The 20854-nt window shown below is 37.4% G+C and overlaps 2 protein-coding genes across 2 annotated transcripts; one reads left to right on the forward strand and one right to left on the reverse strand.

Annotated features, from left to right (window-relative positions):
• The first annotated feature begins 12661 nt into the window (after positions 1–12661).
• Positions 12662–13078, forward strand: LOC130744489 (uncharacterized). Its single transcript, XM_057596670.1, has one exon. The coding sequence runs from the start codon at positions 12662–12664 to the stop codon at positions 13076–13078; it is 417 nt and encodes a 138-aa protein (XP_057452653.1).
• A 580-nt stretch (positions 13079–13658) lies between these two features.
• Positions 13659–14363, reverse strand: LOC130744490 (replication protein A 70 kDa DNA-binding subunit C-like). Its single transcript, XM_057596671.1, has one exon. The coding sequence runs from the start codon at positions 14361–14363 to the stop codon at positions 13659–13661; it is 705 nt and encodes a 234-aa protein (XP_057452654.1).
• Between the last annotated feature and the right edge of the window lie 6491 nt (positions 14364–20854).

The raw sequence follows: 20854 nt of genomic DNA on the forward strand, positions 1-20854 counted from the left end.
ACAAATATCCAGCATCTTCATAACCAATTAGATTAATCTTGGACATAAAGGGAAAAATAAACTCATATCTAATGTGCCTTTAAGATAACGAAACACTTGTTTCCCATTCCAATGTCTTTGTGTAGGTGAAGAACTATATCTTGCTAATAAGTTAATAGCAAATGATATATCAAGTCGAGTATGACTAGCAAGATACAATAATGCTTTGATAGCACTAAGATATGATACTTCAGGATCAAGTAATTCTTCATTCTTTTCTCAAGGTCTAAAATGATCTTTATTTACATTTAATGACCTTAAAATCAATAGAGTACATAGTGGACATGATTTGTCCATATAGAATCCTTTTAGTACCTTTGCAATATAAGTCCTTTGGTACATAAATACCTCATCCTTTAGATACTCAATTGATAAGGCTAGACAAAAGTTTCATTCTCAACTCTTTTATCTCAAATTCTTTCTTTAGCAAATCTACAGCTTTTGTGAGCTCTTCTAGAGTCTCAATAAATCATTGTCATAAACATTAATTATGACATAAACAATCTCATATCTCATCATAAATATGCATGAGTTTGTTGGGTCATTTTGTGACCGTCCTTAAGAAAATAATCATCTAGATTGCCTCAATCTAGTAATTTGTTCATTGTTGAGAACATGAATTGTGTGCTTTAGGCATCTTACAATCTTCAAGGAGTTTTATAGAGATATCAATCTCAAGTGAGCCATACCAATAAGTTGTAACTCCAAGTATCCACCACGATTGTCACTTGTTTGTCTTAAATATAACAACATTATTTCACTTTACTACAAAGACTCTTTAAGCCTTATCATCTTTATACCTTTAGGGTATAGATATGAGGTCCAAAGACCCTTAAATTCAGCAAATGAATTGCTTCTTTCTATTTATGGCCAATCACACTCATTCATTTTCGGGTTCAAGATTCTCGCACATATTTCTAATATTGAGCGCTACTTCATCATGTCGACAATTCTTCATGTTCTTGGTTCCTTGTGTTAACTTGTAGAGACATAATCATATGAGATCTCTTAAATAAATAATTACAGGTACCTGAACCTCTTCAGGAGGAATAAACATTTTTGTAGTCTCTATATTTTTCAAGATAGTTTGCCTCCTCAACAAGACCATCATCCTTCTCTAGGATATATATTTTTGAACCTAGTTTTAGGCATGCCTTAACCTAATAATAATGACAAATTTTCCAACTGGGATATCAAGTTAGAGAAGGATATTTGCAGCATATAAGGAATTTAATAATTCCTTTTAGGTCAGAGAATGCATCTTTTGAACTTCTGGTTCATAGTGCGAGTATACATATGCATTCTTTACAAATTTTCAGAGCTGCTTAATTTCCTCTCCCCCCAATGCTGAGAAACAACAAGTAAGATATAAAATATATATCGGTACTGGCTCAAATTGATTACATAATCTCAGCTTTCCTTATGGTCTCACCTTAGTGCGTTGTGGTGGAGCGATTCAAAATATATAACGCACATTGGAAATTCTTAGATGAGAGATATTAGGTTCCTGACCATGAACCGATTGCAATGGGGAGAATTCTAATGAATTGTTGGCTTGATGCGTGTGTCAATGCTGCTAATTGCAATATCACATGTCCATAAATAAGGATATTTGTTCTCATATGTAATTGTCTAGCTATAAATATGAGGCATTTAATTAAACAAATCAGCTAGATAATTTGAATACGAACATGTGCAACTAGATATTCAAAATCATGTCATTTACCAACTTGATCAAGGTTGGAATTTTCACTCTATCAATATTGAGAGTTGATGACATATATTTGGTCATTCAGTCGATGCATCGATAAATTTATGAAATACTTAAATGACCCATAAAAGGAGTGAATACGTGCACATGTATCGCATCAAATATACTCAAGAGTATGCAGGATTCAAACCCATATATTTTACCAATTATTAATTGGTAATGAGAACAAGATATAAGAATTCATTATATTGAAGAATCTTTAGGTTCTTCGATGGGTACTCATATGAATTCATATACTTTCGCATCATAAGACTCGGGATGGTCTAACCGGTCATGCATGCCAATCACATTCAAATTGTTCCATATATAGAACTTTATCATTCAAAATAATACTTCAATGTTTGAAGTAAAATTTTCTGCCATTTTAAATCCTTCAAGGATTTTCATATTTTCAACCCATAGTTTATCGTTACATCAATTAAATGTAAATAAAGTCCTTCAAGACTTTCAAATTAATAAGGAATATGTGTACATGACAATTGTGTCACAAGATGAGTATTACATCTCATAATTTCCTTTAACTCATATCCATCGCATGGAAAATGCAATAGGTTTGACATATTTACATGTCTGGATTACTACCGATCTAAGCAATATCTAACAACAGTTTTTATATTGCTCCTTATCTTTCTATACTTTGATACCAATTTAGGGGAAGATAAAGGGAGCAGAAAGCATGAGATCATGCGCCAATGTGAGACTCTAACTCACACTTCAATTCTCAACATTCCCCCCCTAAGTGTGAGTCACAACCATATTATTATGCTCCCCCTCAACAAACTATTAGCAATTGCACTGCAATTCGCTTCATCACCGTGTCAATAGGACATGTTGTCTGACCACCACATTGTGTCAAGAAGAATTTCGATATGAGGAGTCATTATCATGGTCACATCAACCATTAATTCAAATACCATTTTTAGGATTGCAACCGCATCTAGGGTTGTTTCTTCAAAAGAAAATATAAGATTATTGATCAATAGATCTTTTCAAGAGTGTCAATGATCCATTTTACGATATTGCTTTGAAATTTCATAGGCTTCTTCTAGAGAGCCACCACAAAAGTTTCATTTCATGAAACAATACCATATATGCCATCGGATGTCCTTCAGGGACATTTGACCATGCGTTGATCTAAATGATCACAACTTTTGTCATGTTTGTTGAAATATTCACTTCGGGAAATATCTCAATCCTTCCTTAATATAGCTACTTCTGTAGCTTACATGATAGACACATGTCTTTCAATCAACTTGATCATTTATAATGATAACCATATAGTTCTTCAGAAACTATAATGGTAACGATTTAGTTGATTTGATCTCTCAAATATATCTTGAAACATATTGAATCAATTATACTAAAAAAAATCTAAATATCTTTAGAAAAAAAAATTGAGGTTCGAGTTAAACTTGAAGAAAAGAACCGATCAATTTTTTTTTAAATCAATAAGAATATTTTTTCTATCTTGACTTTGATATAATCTTGTCATCAGGTTAGATAAAAGAAACGGAAATAATTAAGATTTGTTTCAAAAAGTAACAAAACGTTATTAATTTAAATTGATAGGACAAAAGTAGTTACAGAAACATTGTGATTAATTCACGTGCTTCAAAATAATATACATATTGAGTTGATAATTTGGATTTAAATATTTTCCGTAAGAATATTGAATTTAAATTGATCTATTTAGAGATAGATGATACAAATAAAGTTAATCAATAATAAGATAGAGTCAACAAATAGCATGATTCAATTTAAAATAAGATATCACAATTTAACTTAATCAATTATCATAAAATGATTTATGTAACAAAATCATATAAAAAAAATAGTCAATTCAATAAAGAGATATTTTACCAAAATAAAGAGATCAATTCAATTTAAATAACTAAAATATAGTATATTTTATGACTCTTTTCTTGATCTCTTCCCGTTATGGTGTATCTTATGAACTTTCTTTACCTCTTCCACTTTTGGTGGAAAGATTCAATAATATTTCATTCACGTCAAGGAAGGAATTAAGAATGATCAATATTTCATGATATTTCATTCACGTCAATATATCTCATATAAATTTCTAGTTCTTCTAGAAATTTTCTTTGTTTATTCATGTTATGGTACTACTCATAGCTCAAAGAGAATATATCTCAATAGGTTATGAATCTTCAGGATTCATATTTTAGATAATCAACTAGGTACTTCCAGACTCGTAGGTTATGAATCTTCAGGATCCATATATTTTTCCAATGAATCTTCAGGATTCATATTTTGGATAATCAACTACAGTACTTCCAGACTCGTAGGATCAAAATATTTTTCCAATGAATCTTCAGGATTCATATTTTGGATAATCAACTACGGTACTTCCAGACTCGTAGGTTATGAATCTTCAGAATTCATATATTTTTCCAATGAATCTTCAAGATTCATATATTTTTCCAATGAGGTTATGAATCTTCAGGATTCATATTTTAAATAATCAACTACGGTACTTCGAGACTCGTTTTCATATATTTTTTCCAATGAATCTTCAGGATTCATATATTTTTTCCAATGAATCTTCCCGATTCATGCAAAATAATTCAATTACAGTGCTTCTGGACTGTAAGGCTATGAATCTTCCTGATTCATGCAAAATAATTCAATTACAGTGCTTCTGGACTGTAAGGCTATGAATCTTCAGGATTCATGCTTATTAGTTATTACTATGATACTTCTATACTCATAGATAAATGATTCGAAGAAGAAGGAGAAGAAAGAAGAAGAAAGAAGAAGAAAAAAATATTTGTAAAATTATAACCTTCCACATGGATGTGGTACTTACACTGGAAGTGATAAGTGATACTTACTCTTTCACTTAGGAATTATGGAGAGACTATCGTGCTGATAACGTGTCATGAATAAAGAGTAAGCAAGTAAATAAGAGAGGAGAAGAGAGGAACAAGAGATAGAGAAATAGTGTGATGGGGATGCTCTGCTATGTGCAGACTCCCTTGTATTTATATTATTAGGTTTGGAGTGTTGAACAAGTATACATGTGGGCCTGGCCCATGAACTCTTAACTCTGATGGACATCCACATATTTCATAACAAATATCATTTATTTTAGATAATAACATGATTGGTTTTGGATAAAATCACCCAAATTTTATTTTGGATAAAATCACTCTAAAATAGTTTTTTTTTTGAAACTCTAAAATAGTTGAATAATATTTTTGCGTATGTATTAAAAAGTTTCATAGTTTATATCACATGTTTAAATATTATTGGGTTACATGAGACTAGTCCAACTTACTCAATATTTACGTTGAGTGATTTAAACATTTTTTCTTTTAAAGATGTATCAAATAAATTGATCAATCATTTAAAAAAAAAGCATAGTCTCATCCTATTAGTACATGTTAAATTTATTTTTATATAACGTAAGTCAACGAAAAATGGAAAATTAGGTATAAAAAACTTAGAAATTAGAAAGAAAGAAAAAAAACACATCATATTTATGTTCAAGCTAGTGTTGTGTGTATTACCTAGCCTACCCGACTTATTTTTTCAAAATAAAATAAAAATGATTTATAAATTCTAAGTGTTTTTATTCATTCATACTCAGCTCCGTCTTCCACTCAATTTCACTTACTTTTTTTTATCACTATTTTTCTACTCTTTCTATCTCTTTCACTTCTCCATATTTATCATGTAGTGTAGTTTTATTTATAGTGTACCAATAAAACATTAACCAAACTCTAGTAACAACAATTCTTTTTTGAAACTTATTAACAACAAATTAGAGTTTATTGTTGTAGAAGTGAAACAAATTTGTTATAGAGGAGGGTACATATATTTTTCGTCCGGGGCGATTTTTTTATAACATATATGTGCGAGTTTTGTAGTTTCAAGAGGGCAATGAACCTTTTTCTGTATGCCTAGGTCTGGTCGCACACAGAGTTCCGATAACTTTGTCAAGTGTTTTTATCTGTCCTGCACACGCACATGTCTATAAATAATGTTGATGTGGCATTTTAAATGTAATTTTTAATTAAAATTTGAATTTCACGAATACAATTAACAATTAAGTTATTATTATTAAAAAATAATTTAATTACAAAAATCATATTTTTGTTTGAAATCACTAAACCTTCACTCGAATTCTTATTCTCATCATTCTTCTATAATGAGTGTTATTCATTTTTTACCCATAAATTTTCATCTTTTTACTCATAAATTCACCTTCTTAACTCAAGCATCTATTCTTTTACCAATAACTTCATTTTCCTCAAATATTCTTCATTACCTTCCACTCTAATGAAAACTAAAATAAAGAAAGAAAAATCGTACTACCCCCAAATCATCTACCTTTTCCGCTCTCTTCTTCATAAATCCATAAATACATAAACCCATACTTAGCTCCAGAATCCCATACCCATATCTGAATAAAACATACTCTTCTTCATTTCCTGAATAAACTCAACAGCTTCACCTGTTTTCTTCTCGACGACCAACCCCAACAACGTCGCATAAACCCAAACCCAGCCCCCAAAATCCCATAAGATGTTTACTTATGGATCATTATGCATATTATACTATTTTTAGAAAATTTTCTAAAAAAAAAAAACATTTTCACTGACCTCTTTGTTTGTCGATATACTTCTGGCAGCTTACCCATCGGTAATCACCGACGATTTAAACCATCAATAAGTTCAAGACGAAAATGGTTGTCTATACTTACTCACAGTTTTACCGCACAACTTAAAGCGTCGGTAATTATCAACGGCTTTCTCGTAGACGATGGTAATTCTTGTGGTGTACCTTGTAAACCTTAGACGCCATATAACTGGTCCTTTGTTAGCCAATCGAAGATTACACTAAAAAGTGCTTGTCGTCTGAGGTCCTAGAAGGCACTTTATGTGAGTTTCGTGTTATGAAGATATTTGATCTAATGGACGAGAGTAATTTTCTTGACCCAGGAGCTACTAGTTCCAAGTTTACCTAGGAGAGGAAACATAATAGGGGATGGGCTTAACCAAAAGACTAGATAGGGGTTAGGACTTGTTGCGTGGAGGTTGCTCTTTCTGAAAGCATATGTGGAGCATTTGTCTCGTGTATAATCTGATCACACTCTCATCTTGGTTAGGTATGAGGTGGATTCTGCAAATAGGGTCACTCGACAGTCTCATTTTAAGCTTGGGCCACCCACTTTTCATTTGAGCCTCCGGTGAGTGTGACAAGATAAAAGGAGCCAGACTATTTGGTGGGTTAGTTAAGGAATATGGCGTCTATAGATTTTAACAAAAAAATTGGCAATATTTTAGGAGGAAGAAGAAAGTAGAGAGAAGATTGTGTGGGGTTCAACAATAGCTTGATTGGTTTGCTGCTAATGCCTTAATGCGCCTTGAGCGTCTTCAAGAGATATGAGGATATCCTTCTCTGAGAAGAGTTTCTTTGGTACAAAAAGTTGCATGGAAATTGGGTGAGATTTGGGAATCGAAACAGTAAATTATTTCATGTGTAGACGATGGTAAGGAGGATGCGGAATAAGATTCATGGATTTTGTGTGGGCAATGGCTTATGGTGTACTAATTCAGAGGTGCTTCCAGCAGAAGCATAATTTTTTTAACTAATTTATTATTATGTTGATGTTCAGGTGTCTATAAATTATATTAAAGACCATGGTGACACAACAAGGGGAGTTGAATTATGTCCATGTAGGCAGAGGGTTTTGGTTAAGCTCTTAGTCTAGAGACGAGTTGTGCAGATAAATAAATAAAGAGTTAAGCAGCGAACAATGCACAAAGTCTTTTATCCTAGTTCACCCTATATTGATGGATACATCCAGTCCTTGGCAACTGCCAAGATTTCCACTATTGAGTATCAAGGACTTCTCCTTACAAGTATTATTGTACGAGCCTCTTCAAGCTTGTGGGGTATTCTCCATCTTGCCTCTCCATGCATTGGTGAGTATTCTTTGAACCACTACCTCTACAAGCAACAAGTATTATTTATCCTGCCTCTTCAGGCATATGGAGTATCCTTTCTCCTGCCTCTCCAGGCATGTGGAGTATTCGTTCTCCTGCCTCTCCAGGCATTGTTGAGTATTATTTACCAAGCTTCTTCAGGCTTAACAAGTATTATTGTCCATGCCTCTTCTGGAATATAGATATGAGTTGATTACATATGGGAGTGTTGTTCATACATACTTATGAGATGTATACATATATACAATTGAATCAACTCATCTTAAGTTGTATAGGATAGAGCTAATAAACATTTGGTTACTCTCAATCCTTTCTTGGAGTCGACTTGATCATTTTGATGGATGTAGTTGAATGCTCTTGATCAAGGCCGATCTTCCATATAGCATAGACTGGAATTTCTTCGTTGAATGAGCTCTACCTTGCTATCTTCATCTCACTATTACTTCAGTAGTTGAGGTCGTTGTTTAGATTGGAGTGTAGAGCTGGACCATCAACATCAATGAGTTTCTTCTTCTTCTTTTTCTTCTTCGAGATGTGGCTCCTCCATTGATTGGATCAAATTTGCTTGAGAGGGCTCATGTGGAAATTGCACTTATTAATGAATTGTGAATGTTCCCCTTAATCTGTGCATTTCCTCTTCTTCTTCTTCTTCACCATCATCATCTTCTTCTTTATCATCTTTTGAACAAGATGCATTTGGTTTTGAAGTTGTGGCTCATGAAAGCATGTCTGAAATTGACATTGAAAATCATGGTTTCCTCTTTTTTCTTTTCATCTATCATTTTCTCTCATTATTTCTCTGAGGATCACATTTTGACCGAGATAATTCTGATTCCTCCTTTACCTTTGGTTCGATCTTTAATGGAGTAGACATCGACAAACTTTTCTCCTTCAACCGCAATGGGTAATTATACTAAGTCTTTTGAATTTAGTCTTTGTATTTAAAGACTTACTTTGATTGTGCAGTGAACTATTGAGGAGTAGAAAAGTAGTCGTTCTGATCACAAGTACATGTTGTCAGCTTCTAAGCTTTGTGTCAGATAGATGAAGACTTCAGTATTGCTTAAGAGTGTTGAAGCTTGGGTTGGCGCTCGTCTAATACGAGTGCAGGATAGGCTCGGTTGACTCAACGTATCACTCTTAAACTTGGTTTGAATCTTGTAGTCATTGGGTCATGGGGGCATGTGCTTGACAAGACATCTTCTGCTTTCGGCAGGTAGGCGCTCCCCATAGCTTATGCGAAAGTGACAGTTCTATGCCATGATTGGTCCTTTTGCACTAGCCCCAACTAGTCACATGTGAACAAGCATTGTACTTCTGGCTGCTTGTTTCTAGTTACTTCCTTGAGAGCTAATTCTGTTTCTGGTTGCTTCCTTCGTTGACTAGTTCCTTTTCTGAATAGTCAAGTCTTCATAGCTTCGAGTAGCTTTCTGTTGTACAGAGGTGAAAATCAGATTGCGTCTTGTGGTTTTGTGAGACCTTGAACTTTCAACGATTTGAACTTAGTCTTCTTGAACCTTGGGAAATCAGTCTGTTGGTGGAGACTTGTGCAACTCCTTTGCACAAAGTCTTGGCTTCTAGAGCTTCAACTGATTTAGACTATGAGTGTGAGAACTTTGCCAGATTGTGTTTCATGTTGAAATGGCATTTTTCTTGTAACGCCCCGATTTTCAGGGGTTACGGTAACAACCTGATAAAATAAATATGCAATGTTTTCCAAAAGGATTTATAAAGCGAGTAGTTTTTTTCTTTTGAAATGTTTTCAAAACATGTAATGCCTACACCCAACAGTAAATAAAATCTACATCAAGCCTTGAACAAGGCAAGTTCCCGAATGTATGAACGAAAGAACACAACTACAAATCTAATGAATGAAATCAGATCCAACAAGGAATCTGTTTTGCCACGACACCATAATCCGACCTACTCCCTACGATCTCCACACCGGGGAACCGCAAGAAAGCAATGCATCGGAACCTACCCGAATCTCAAATGCAAAATCCTAAAAATTATTAGGCAAGCTTAAAGCAATAACGGTAAGCTCTCTAACCCAAGGCTCTAGCCTTAAACCCGACTCTACTCTTCATGTCTTCCACTAATCTTCAAGTCTTCAGCTCCGACTCGTACAAAGGTCAAGCTTCATCGAGGGTTCTCCATCACCTAATAGCGTTAAGCGCCCAAACAACAAGTAGCAAGCAGAAAGGGTTAACTTCATGCAATTACCACGTATAAAAGGGAAAAACATGCTATTAAAGTTTAAGTGCATAACATGGCACATAAGCTAGCAACTTAATTTCATATAGATGACAGTATATATCCAACAACATAAAATCAAATCAGATATCAACAACATAGATTTAATCAAATATCAGCAACATAATGACAGATTGAAATCAGTTATCAACAACCTCAACAATATAACATCGAATCAGATATCAACCATAACCATATAAGTGCCCTGTAGTACGACTAGGTGTTACTACCAAGACATATCAAATCAAAAGTGTCTCGAAAGACGGGACAGTCACCTGGTACGAAACTCATTGACCTGTCACTTAATATGCCACGAAGGCCACTCAGTACGCCACGAAGGCAACACAGTACAACCCAACAACGCATATGTACAAATATCAACACAGCATATAGCTACTTAGCACATGCTTAGTAGGTGATCCATCCCAACATCAACCACGACAACAATCAAAACATCCACACGAAAGCAGTAATGACAGAAACCAGTAAACGACCGAAGCTTCTCAGAAAACGGAGACACACGTCTCAATAAGTTCACTCGGCCGAAGCCTCCAGAAAACATTTTCCCAATTCAGCACAACAGTCATAATCAAATGCCAATCAATTTAAACACCTTCATCTCAAACACATGCAGTGCGATAAAAGCATGCAAGACTCAAAGACGCGCTAAAACTGAGTTACCCTTACCTTCGTGAGTAGAAGTTGTGCATGGAAGTTGCGAACCTAGAACAAGGAAACACAATCGTCAACACAAGCCCCACTATAAACAACACTATCTAATAACACTAATCGAAATAGGAAAGAAAGCTTTTAAAGCTTCAGAGTTCCTATTTAGGCACGAATTGACAACAGAACTTCATTTGCTAAAACACGCATAACTTGAGCTACAGAACTCAGAATGACACGAAACCGACGCCAAAATTTCGACAACCGAAAGAGCTACGCTATAGCTCAGGCCATACAAACCCAAAAATTATTTTTGGACAAGGTACCATAACACTAAGTTTCGGCCACTTCTAAAAATAGGGTTTCCCGAACTTTTTCTTCGATCTAATTTAATTCCTAGGTATTCTTAGGTGATATCTAGGCCAGGGAAACTCTCTGAAAAATTACAGGACCGAGAACGCGATAAAAGAATCCCCCCCCCCCCCGTGGTGAGCTCTCGGCCTCTCCCTCAAAATAAGGGTTCCGACACTTTTCTTCGACTAAACTTGGTTCCTAGGTTATATTAGGTCGTATCTAGGATAGATTGAAGCTCGGAAAAATTATCGGATCGAAAACTAACACAGGAGTATTTTGGTCCAAGTTTTAAGTTCAAAAACTCAAAATCGGAATTTTGAAAAATAAATTGGATGAGCGTGATCCTAACGACATTTATAACAACTAATCCTACTGACGCTAAGCTCAGTAGAGAGTTTCCGAACCAAAAAGAGGAACCTCTGTCAGAAAATGGGTATTTCCACTAAATTTGATCTCTGCGACGATTCGACGAGATTCGGCGAAATGTAATCCGCTAAATGTACTCTTGGGTTAGTACAGAATAAGTTTAGACACTGAAATCAAGTTATTTGGACAGTTTTACAAAAAACTCAAAACTTTGAGCAAAGAAAGACATAGAGAAAAGCGACAGAATTTACGATCAGAGGTAAGGAAAAGCATCAGTGTCTCGAGGCCTACGTATATCAACTGTCAGTGCGACGATCAGTCAAGGATTGCAAAAAGCTCTTCTCCCTCTTCTCCTCAAGCTCACCCACGGCCAAAGCATGGAAAATGATGAAGATATTTCAAATTTTGGCTATTTATAGGTTGGTAAAAACGCGGCAAAACAAATATTTCCCGATTCCGATTTTTCCTGTGCAATACTCCGTGAATTCTGAGTGGGTTTCCGATGTCAAGTTTCCAGAACTTGAATCAAGTTTTTGGAATAAATGAAACGATCCAAAAAGCGGTATGAAATAATTCAACCCGAAAAACTACTTTTTGCAGCGAATGTCAGATGCAGAAACTTCCTTCTGAAGAAAGGTTCGTATCATTGAAAAGAATAAGACAAGGCGGATGGAAACTTCGTTTGAAGCTCCGAATAGAAAAAGTCCTCATCTACAGTTCGTTTTAAGGTTCTTGAGTTGCCAGGAACTCGGTTTCGGCAAACTTCCGAGAATCGAAATCGATCGTTCGTACAGGCTAGGGTTTCTTGTCGAAACACTCGTCATAGAAAGGAATAAGAGAAGTTCTTATATTCCCCTGAATATTTTTGAATTCTGCTTCTATAGTGCTTTAAGAGCAGATTAGCCTTTAACTAACGTTTTCGCCCTAAGGCGGAAGTGAATAAAACTCGTGCTATAAACTATAGCGACTCTAGTACCATTCTTAGTCATTTCCTGAATTTTCTTCTTCATAATACTAATCCAAACATCAAACATAAGTCAAGTTCCCCTCATGCTTACACAGAATCCTATGCGTGAGTTGGAAATTAATTATTTATTTAATTCTAAAATCCTGGGTCTTACAATACTACCCCCCAAAAAGAAAGTTTCGTCCTCGAAACTTAAGGTTTAACGAGAAGCTACGAACATCGTCCATTGGTCTTCTCCTTCAACTTAAAATATCAGTTCTCAAACCACACACTATGCCACGCAGGCCACAACATCACGACACAAAGGCCACACAGGCTCCACACAACGACACAAGGCCCACACAGTATGCCACAAAAGCTCCACTCAACGACACAAAGCCCACACAGTATGCCACACAGGCTCCACACAACGGCACAAAGCCCACACAGGCTCCACTCAACGACACAAAGCCCACACAGGCTTCCCACAACGGCACAAAGCCCACACAGTATGCCACACAGGCTCCCCACAACGGCACAAAGCCCACACAATATGCCACACAGGCTCCACACAACGACACAAAGCCCACACAGTATGCCACACAGGCTCCACACAACGGCACAAGGCCCACACAGTATGCCACACATGCTCCACTCAACGCTCATCGTCCCCTACAGGCTAGGATTCTGAATACCACTCCCCAATATTAAGTTGATCAGGCTTAATATCTAGAAGAAGGAAATTTAGAAAATAGCTGGTAAGACCAATGAGCCACCCTCACAACAAACCAAATCTTAATATCTTAATCTAAACCTGACAAGACTCCAAGTCTTACACATACCAGACGATAACTCATAAGCAAATTCTATACACCCGCCAAGAAGCCAAGTACTTAACATAACTTATCTCCCAATCTAGGCTAACAACCTTTAAGTCAGAGTCAAACCTTCCCAACTTGCTATCATTGAACGTATAACCTGAGGTTAAATCCAACCTATCCCACTACGACGAGCTCCTAGGTCTAGACAGTTCCTTTACCCCTATAGTGAAGCTATTACAACATCGAAATAATAATTACGGCATAAGTAAGGTATATCGCGATAATGAACACTAAAGGAAAATTCGAAAGAAACTTATGATATAGCTTGATACTTCGAGTAGTTAAGTAGAATAAGATTGTAGTATGAGACTTTAACAACCAAAGTAGTTAGCATACGGCAAAACATAGAAACTCCAAAAGACTATCGCATCAGTTCGTAAGTCAACCAAAATATTAGGATCCCGGCGACGTCATGCTCTCCTTAGCCTGCTCCCCTGCACTCGCAACTCTTCCTGAAGTGGTTGCACGAGATTCCCCGGTCCTCTCGCAGTCGGCTCAATATTTTGTTCCTCACAGTCCTTAGCTGAATGCCCTGGCTTCCTACAGTTGTAGCAACGTCTTGCGCATGCCTTGGCGCAGTGTCCAGCTTGTCCGCACTTGAAGCACACTACATTCTGGTTCTGATTTTGGCCTCCTTGTCCCCTTGCAATATTCATAGTGGCCTCAACTTCAGGTTTCCTGCAATCCCTAGCAAGATGGCATGGCTCGTTGCAATTCCAGCACATCGAAGGATCCTCAGGACAGTGATGGAAAAAATGCCCCTTTTTGTTGCACTTGAAACAAGTCACACCCTCCAAACTCACTGGTAGAGGTCTCAGTGCGATAGCATCCCCGCCCGAAGGATTAACAGACCCAGAAGTCGTCCCCTTACCCTGAGGACGAACATACGGCTTCTTCGAATAGTTCTCGCCCTTGTCATTCCTGCCTTGGTTAGCCCTAGTTGGACCTCCACTTCCTTGCTTAGACTTATTCAGACCTTGGTACTTTTCTCTTTGGTTATCAATAGCCTCAATTCCCTTTGTCTTTTCCACCAATACTTGATAGCGGTTGATCCCTAGCGATTGCACCGCCCTTTGTAGCTCGTAGCTTAGCCCATGAACAAAACGTTCACACATGTAGCCTTCCTCCACTTGCCCTCAAAAGTAGCGAAAGTGCTTCGCCAATGATTCCAACTTAGCAGCATACTCCGCCACAGTCATGCCTCCTTGACGAAGTCTCAGAAATTGTGCCTCCTTGGCGGCTCTTGCACTAGCAGGAAAGTACTTGTCTAGAAAAGCTCCACGGAAACACTCCCAACTGATAGCTTGATGGTCGGCTTCCATCATAGCTCTAGCCCCACGCCACCAATACTCAGCTTCACCAGCCAATAGGTAGGTCGCATAATCCACCCTCAACTCCGTTGTCGTATGCAAGAAGGTAAAGATCTTCTCCAACTCTTTGAGCCATAGGTCAGCTTCCTCCAGATCAAAGCTTCCAGAGAACTTCGGTGGATCCTGACACTTGAAATCATTCAGACTCCTAGTCTGAGCAGCAGCCAACTCGCGTTCCTCCCGCTGCACATGGCGAGCATTCTTTTCAGCTCGGTCTTGAGCAGTCACAATAGCAGCAGCAGCACGTTGAGCTTCAGCTTCCTCCCTTGCAGCAGTGTTGGTAACTTGTTGTGCCATAAGGGCAGTCAGATTAGCAATAGATTTCTCCATCGGATTCATGTTGTCTAAACCTTGAGTCTCGTTCAGTTGTGGAAGCCTCTTTTTCCTGTTTTCATGAACAGTCAAAGACCACAACAGACACTCAGATCAGAACAACACGAGGTTCTATGATAGATACCTATATATATACATATGTCAACTATATAGCCAAGACTAACTAGCATAAGGTTATTCATCACGAACAACCTTCAGACACGAACAACAGTCGAATGAATGTGACTAATGCATACCCCTTTCCCTATCAATACATAAAGTCTATACCTGTGATATCATTTAACAAAACAAGCAAGCAACAATTACAGTTAATATTTTGGTGGGGGTAATAACCACCAAGTAAAAAGCTAGTGGTTAGTGTTCGTGGCAGCAACAACAAGAAAGAAACATCTAGTAGACAGAATAAACAATTATTCATATAGATTTATAATGTAACACCTGTCAATCGATCAACACCCAGCCGATCAATTACGGAGTTCAAACAACCTAACACAGAAGACCTATTCCCCAACATGCTCTGGTTTCTCAACCAAAGCTCTAATACCACAATTGTAACACCCCGATTTTCAGGGGTTACAGTAACAACCTGATAAAATAAATATGCAATGTTTTCCAAAAGGATTTATAAAGCGAGTATTTTTTTCTTTTGAAATGTTTTCAAAACATGTAATGCCTACACCCAACAGTAAATAAAATCTACATTAAGCCTGGAACAAGGCAAGTTCCCGAATGTATGAACAAAAGAACACAACTACAAATCTAATGAATGAAATCAGATCCAACAAGGAATCTGTTTTGCCACGACACCATAATCCGACCTACTCCCTACGATCTCCACACCGGGGAACCGCAAGAAAGCAATGCATCGGAACCTACCCGAATCTCAAATGCAAATTCCTAAAAATTATTAGGCAAGCTTAAACCAATAACGGTAAGCTCTCTAACCCAAGGCTCTAGCCTTAAACCCGACTCTACTCTTCATGTCTTCCACTAATCTTCAAGTCTTCAGCTCCGACTCGTACAAAGGTCAAGCTTCATCGAGGGTTCTCCATCACCTAATAGCGTTAAGCGCCCAAACAACAAGTAGCAAGCAGAAAGGGTTAACTCCATGCAATTACCACGTATAAAAGGGAAAATCATACTATTAAAGTTTAAGTGCATAACATGGCACATAAGCTAGCAACTTAATTTCATATAGATGACAGCATATATCCAACAACATAAAATCAAATCAGATATCAACAACATAGATTTAATCAGATATCAGCAACATAATAACAGATTGAAATCAGTTATCAACAACCTCAACAATATAGCATCGAATCAGATATCAACCAAAACCATATAAGTGCCCTGTAGTACGACTAGGTGTTACTACCAAGACATATCAAATCAAAAGTGTCTCGCAAGACGGGACAGTCACCTGGTACGAAACCCATTGACCTGTCACTTAATATGCCACGAAGGTCACTCAATACGCCACGAAGGCCACACAGTACGCCACGAAGGCCACACAGTACAACCCAACAACGCATATGTACAAATATCAACACATCATATAGCTACTTAGCACATGCTTAGTAGGTGATCCATCCCAACATCAACCACGTTAACAATCAAAACATCCACACGAAAGCAGTAATGACAGAAACCAATAAACGGCCGAAGCCTCTCAGAAAACGGAGACACACGTCTCAATAAGTTCACTCGGCCGAAGCCTCCAGAAAACATTTTCCCAGTTCAGCACAACAGTCATAATCAAATGCCAATCAATTTAAACACCTTCATCTCAAACACATGCAGTGCGATAAAAGCATGCAAGACTCAAAGACGCGCTAAAACTGAGTTACCCTTACCTTCGTGAGTAGAAGTTGTGCATGGAAGTTGCGAACCTAGAACAAGGAAACACAATCGTCAACACAAGCCCCACTAGAAACAACACTATCTAATAACACTAATCGAAACCGGAAAGAAAGCTTTTAAAGCTTCAGAGTTCCTATTTAGGCACGAATTGACAATAGAACTTCATTTGCTAAAACACGCATAACTTGAGCTACATAACTCGGAATGACACGAAACCGACGCCAAAATTTCGACAATCGAAAGAGCTACGCTATAGCTCAAGCCATACAAACCCAAAAACTATTTTTGGACAAGGTACCATAACACTAAGTTTCGGCCACTTCTAAAAATAGGGTTTCCTGAACTTTTTCTTCGATCTAATTTAATTCCTAGGTATTCTTAGGTGATATCTAGGCCAGGGAAACTCTCAGAAAAATTACAGCATCGAGAACGCGATAAAAGAATTTTTCCTCCCCCCCTTGGTGAGCTCTCGGCCTCTCCCTCAAAATAAGGGTTCTGACACTTTTCTTCGACTAAACTTGGTTCCTAGGTTATATTAGGTCATATCTCGGATCGAAAACTAACACAAAGGTATTTTGGTCCAAGTTTTAAGTTCAAAAACTCAAAATCGAAATTTTGAAAAATAAATTGGATGAGCGTGATCCTAAAGACATTTATAACAACTAATCCTACTGACGCTAAGCTCAGTCGAGAGTTTTCAAACCAAAAAGAGGAACCTCTGTCAGAAAATGGGTATTTCCACTAAATTTGATCTCTGCGACGATTCGACGAGATTCGGCGAAATGTAATCCGCTAAAATTACTCTTAGGTTAGTAGAGAATAAGTTTAGACACTGAAATCAAGTTATTTGGACAGTTTTATAAAAAGCTCGAAACTTTGAGCACAGAAAGACATAGAGAAAAGCGACAGAATTTACGATCAGAGGTAAGGAAAAGCATCAGTACCTCGAGGCCTACGCATAGCAACTGTCAGTGCGACGATCAGTCAAGGATTGCAAAAAGCTCTTCTCCCTCTTCTCCTCAAGCTCACCCACGACCAAAGCATGGAAAATGATGAAGATATTTCAAATTTTGGCTATTTATAGGTTGGTAAAAAACGCGGCAAAACAAATATTTCCCGATTCCGATTTTTCCTGTGCAATACTCCGTGAATTCTGAGTGGGTTTCCGATGTCAAGTTTCCAGAACTTGAATCAAGGTTTTGGAATAAATGAAACGATCCAAAAACTACTTTTTGCAGCGAATGTCAGATGCAGAAACTTCCTTCTGAAGAAAGGTTTGTATCATTGAAAGGAATAAGACAGCACAGATGGAAACTTCGTTTGAAGCTCCGAATAGAAAAAGTCTTCATCTACAGTTCGTTTTAAGGTTCTTGAGTTACCAGGAACTCGGTTTCGGCTAACTTCCGAGAATCGAAATCGATCGTTCGTACAGTCCAGGGTTTCTTGTCAAAACACTCGTCATGGAAAGGAATAAGAGAAGTTCTTATATTCCTCTGAATATTTTTGAATTCTGCTTCTACAGTGATTTAAGAGCAGATTAGCCTTTAACTAACGTTTTCGCCCTAAGGTAGAAGTGAATAAAACTCGTGCTATAAACTATTGCGACTATAGTACCATTCTTAGTCATTTCCTGAATTTCCTTTTTCATAATACTAATCCAAACATCAAACATAAGTCAAGTTCCCCTCACGCTTACACAGAATCCTATGCGTGAGTTGGAAATTAATTATTTATTTAATTCTAAAATCCTGGGTCTTACGTTTCTCATAGTCTGTCCTTTTGCATTGTTCATCCCTAGATCAAGCAATCGTTGATTATCTTCTTGAGATAGGTACTTTGATTGCTTTGAGTGGTTTAGTTTGATGAAGTTGAACTGATGTACTTGCACTGATATGTCATGTGTCACACTAGAAATGCACATGAATGTTTCCTTGTTGTCTTCAGTTCTACTCTTATGTATTTCTTCTTCTTGGACACTATGCTTGGTTAGTTTGTGTCTTCAGACGATGGCTTCGCATCGTTGGATGATGCTAGAAGACTTGGACTTTGTTGGTCATGCGGACGATGCAACTTTATGGACTTTGTCGAATTCAACTTTGACTGCTTCCGCTACTTCTCAGTGCTTTGTCCACCTCTTCATCAAGTCTTTCGATGTTTCAGCTTGAAGCATGTCTTAAGCTTTTCTTCACCATATTCTCAAGGCGTTCAAGATCTTGATCTTCTTGGCATTGGCTTGACTTTGATCTTGCTCTTATTTGCTATGCTTCATTCTTGTAGATACCTTGGTCTTGCTCTGTCTTAGCCTTGCAGTAGAGTTAGTTTTGGTCTTGGCTCTTCTTTTATTTAGCTTCTCCTTATAAGAACCTTGGTCTTGCTCTGTCTTGATCTTGTAGAAGAGTTAGCCTTGATCTTCTCTAACCTTGTAGATGAGTCAGTCTTGCTCTTCTTTTCTCAGTCTACATCTTTGTGAAGACCTGGCCTGTTTGGTCTACCTCGTATGTAGCTTTGCGTTGATCCATTCTTGTTGTTCTCTGTTTGGTCTCTGACCAGGACTTGATCTTCATAATCCCCATGTAGATCTTCTTCTTTGTCATCGAACTGACGCTTTCTCGCCTTTCTTTATTACTTTGAATCACGCTTTTTGTCTTCATTTGCTTCTCTTGAGCACCACATCATTTCCAAGATCTCCATAGCTTTGTTCATTGTTTCCATAGTCTTTGTCATCATTAAAACATATCAACTAATATGTTCCTTCTTATAGGGAAAACTTATGTTAACCTTACATAACAAAACCCAGCCATTCCTCAATGGATAAGGAGAATTTGATTCTAATTGAATATATGGAGGATGTCAGGAGAACGATTATGGCATTGCACTTGTTTAAAGCTTCAAAGCCTCATGGTTTTCAAAAAAAAATTCTATAAGTAGGATTGACTCACCATTGTAAGGGAGCTTAGTCAGATGGTGGTGATTGCGTGATGCCTACTTAGGTTGAGAGGGTAGCGATACTTGTTCTACGGTATGGGGGAGACCTGGTTATGTGGAAAATGAGGTATGATAATATTTGAAGGTATGAAAAACACTAGAAAGGGGGGGTTTGAATATGGTTTTAAGTTTAAAAACTTTCCCTCTAAGATTTTAGCAAATCTTCTCGGTTTCAAGAACACAAAGTGCAAGAGATAAAGAGATGAGAAAAGCACACAAGTGTTTTATCCTGATTCACTTGATAAATCCCTCAAGCTAATCAAGTCCACCCGTTAATGTGATTTCTTTCTTGGTAGAATGAAGGTAATCTACTAATCAAAGATTGTTACAACAACAACAACTCTAGCACACATTGCTCAGTGTCTAACAATTCTAAGAACTAGCAACACTAAGACACACAAGTCTTAGTCTTCTCAAGAAATCTGACCTAACCGGCCTCTAAAGAAAATACAAACAGATTTGTAGAAGGTTTGGGTTTACAATGAGTTGCTTCTAAACAAGTAGGAGTAAACCCAATAAGAACAATGAAGAAATATTGCTAAGGTATTCGCTGGTAAGATTCACTTGGATTGCACAATAGTTTCTTAGCCAATTTCTTCTCTCTTCAGCCTTTAAATACTCCAAGGTCTTGGTGGTGTATCCGTTGAAAGAATCTAACAGTTGGAGGGCAATTCTGGAAATTCTAGAACCTGCTGTGGCTGAACCTCGTTAGTTAAGGCGGAAGAATAGTACACTGCCTTTGTACTATTGATAATGACATTTTCCTTATCCTAGTTGACTTCTGATCTTAGGAGACGCTTCGAGAACATCTGAAGCAAATTGATCAGAGTCATGAGGAAGCTTGGATCCTCTGACCTTCATAACTTCTGTATCTTGACCGTTCACTCAGAACTTCTGGTCTTCAGAATCAAAAACACTTTGGTCTTGAGAGCCAGCTTTCTCTTGAACTTCAGAGTCTTCAAGTCTTCAGCTTCTGGACCGTTCGCACAGAACTTCTGGTCTTCAGAATCTTCAGAGCCCACATCAGAGCTTTAATCTTCAGAACATCTAAAGCA

Source organism: Lotus japonicus, chromosome 3 (assembly GCF_012489685.1).
Source record: "Lotus japonicus ecotype B-129 chromosome 3, LjGifu_v1.2".
In the NCBI taxonomy this organism is placed as follows: domain Eukaryota; kingdom Viridiplantae; phylum Streptophyta; class Magnoliopsida; order Fabales; family Fabaceae; genus Lotus; species Lotus japonicus.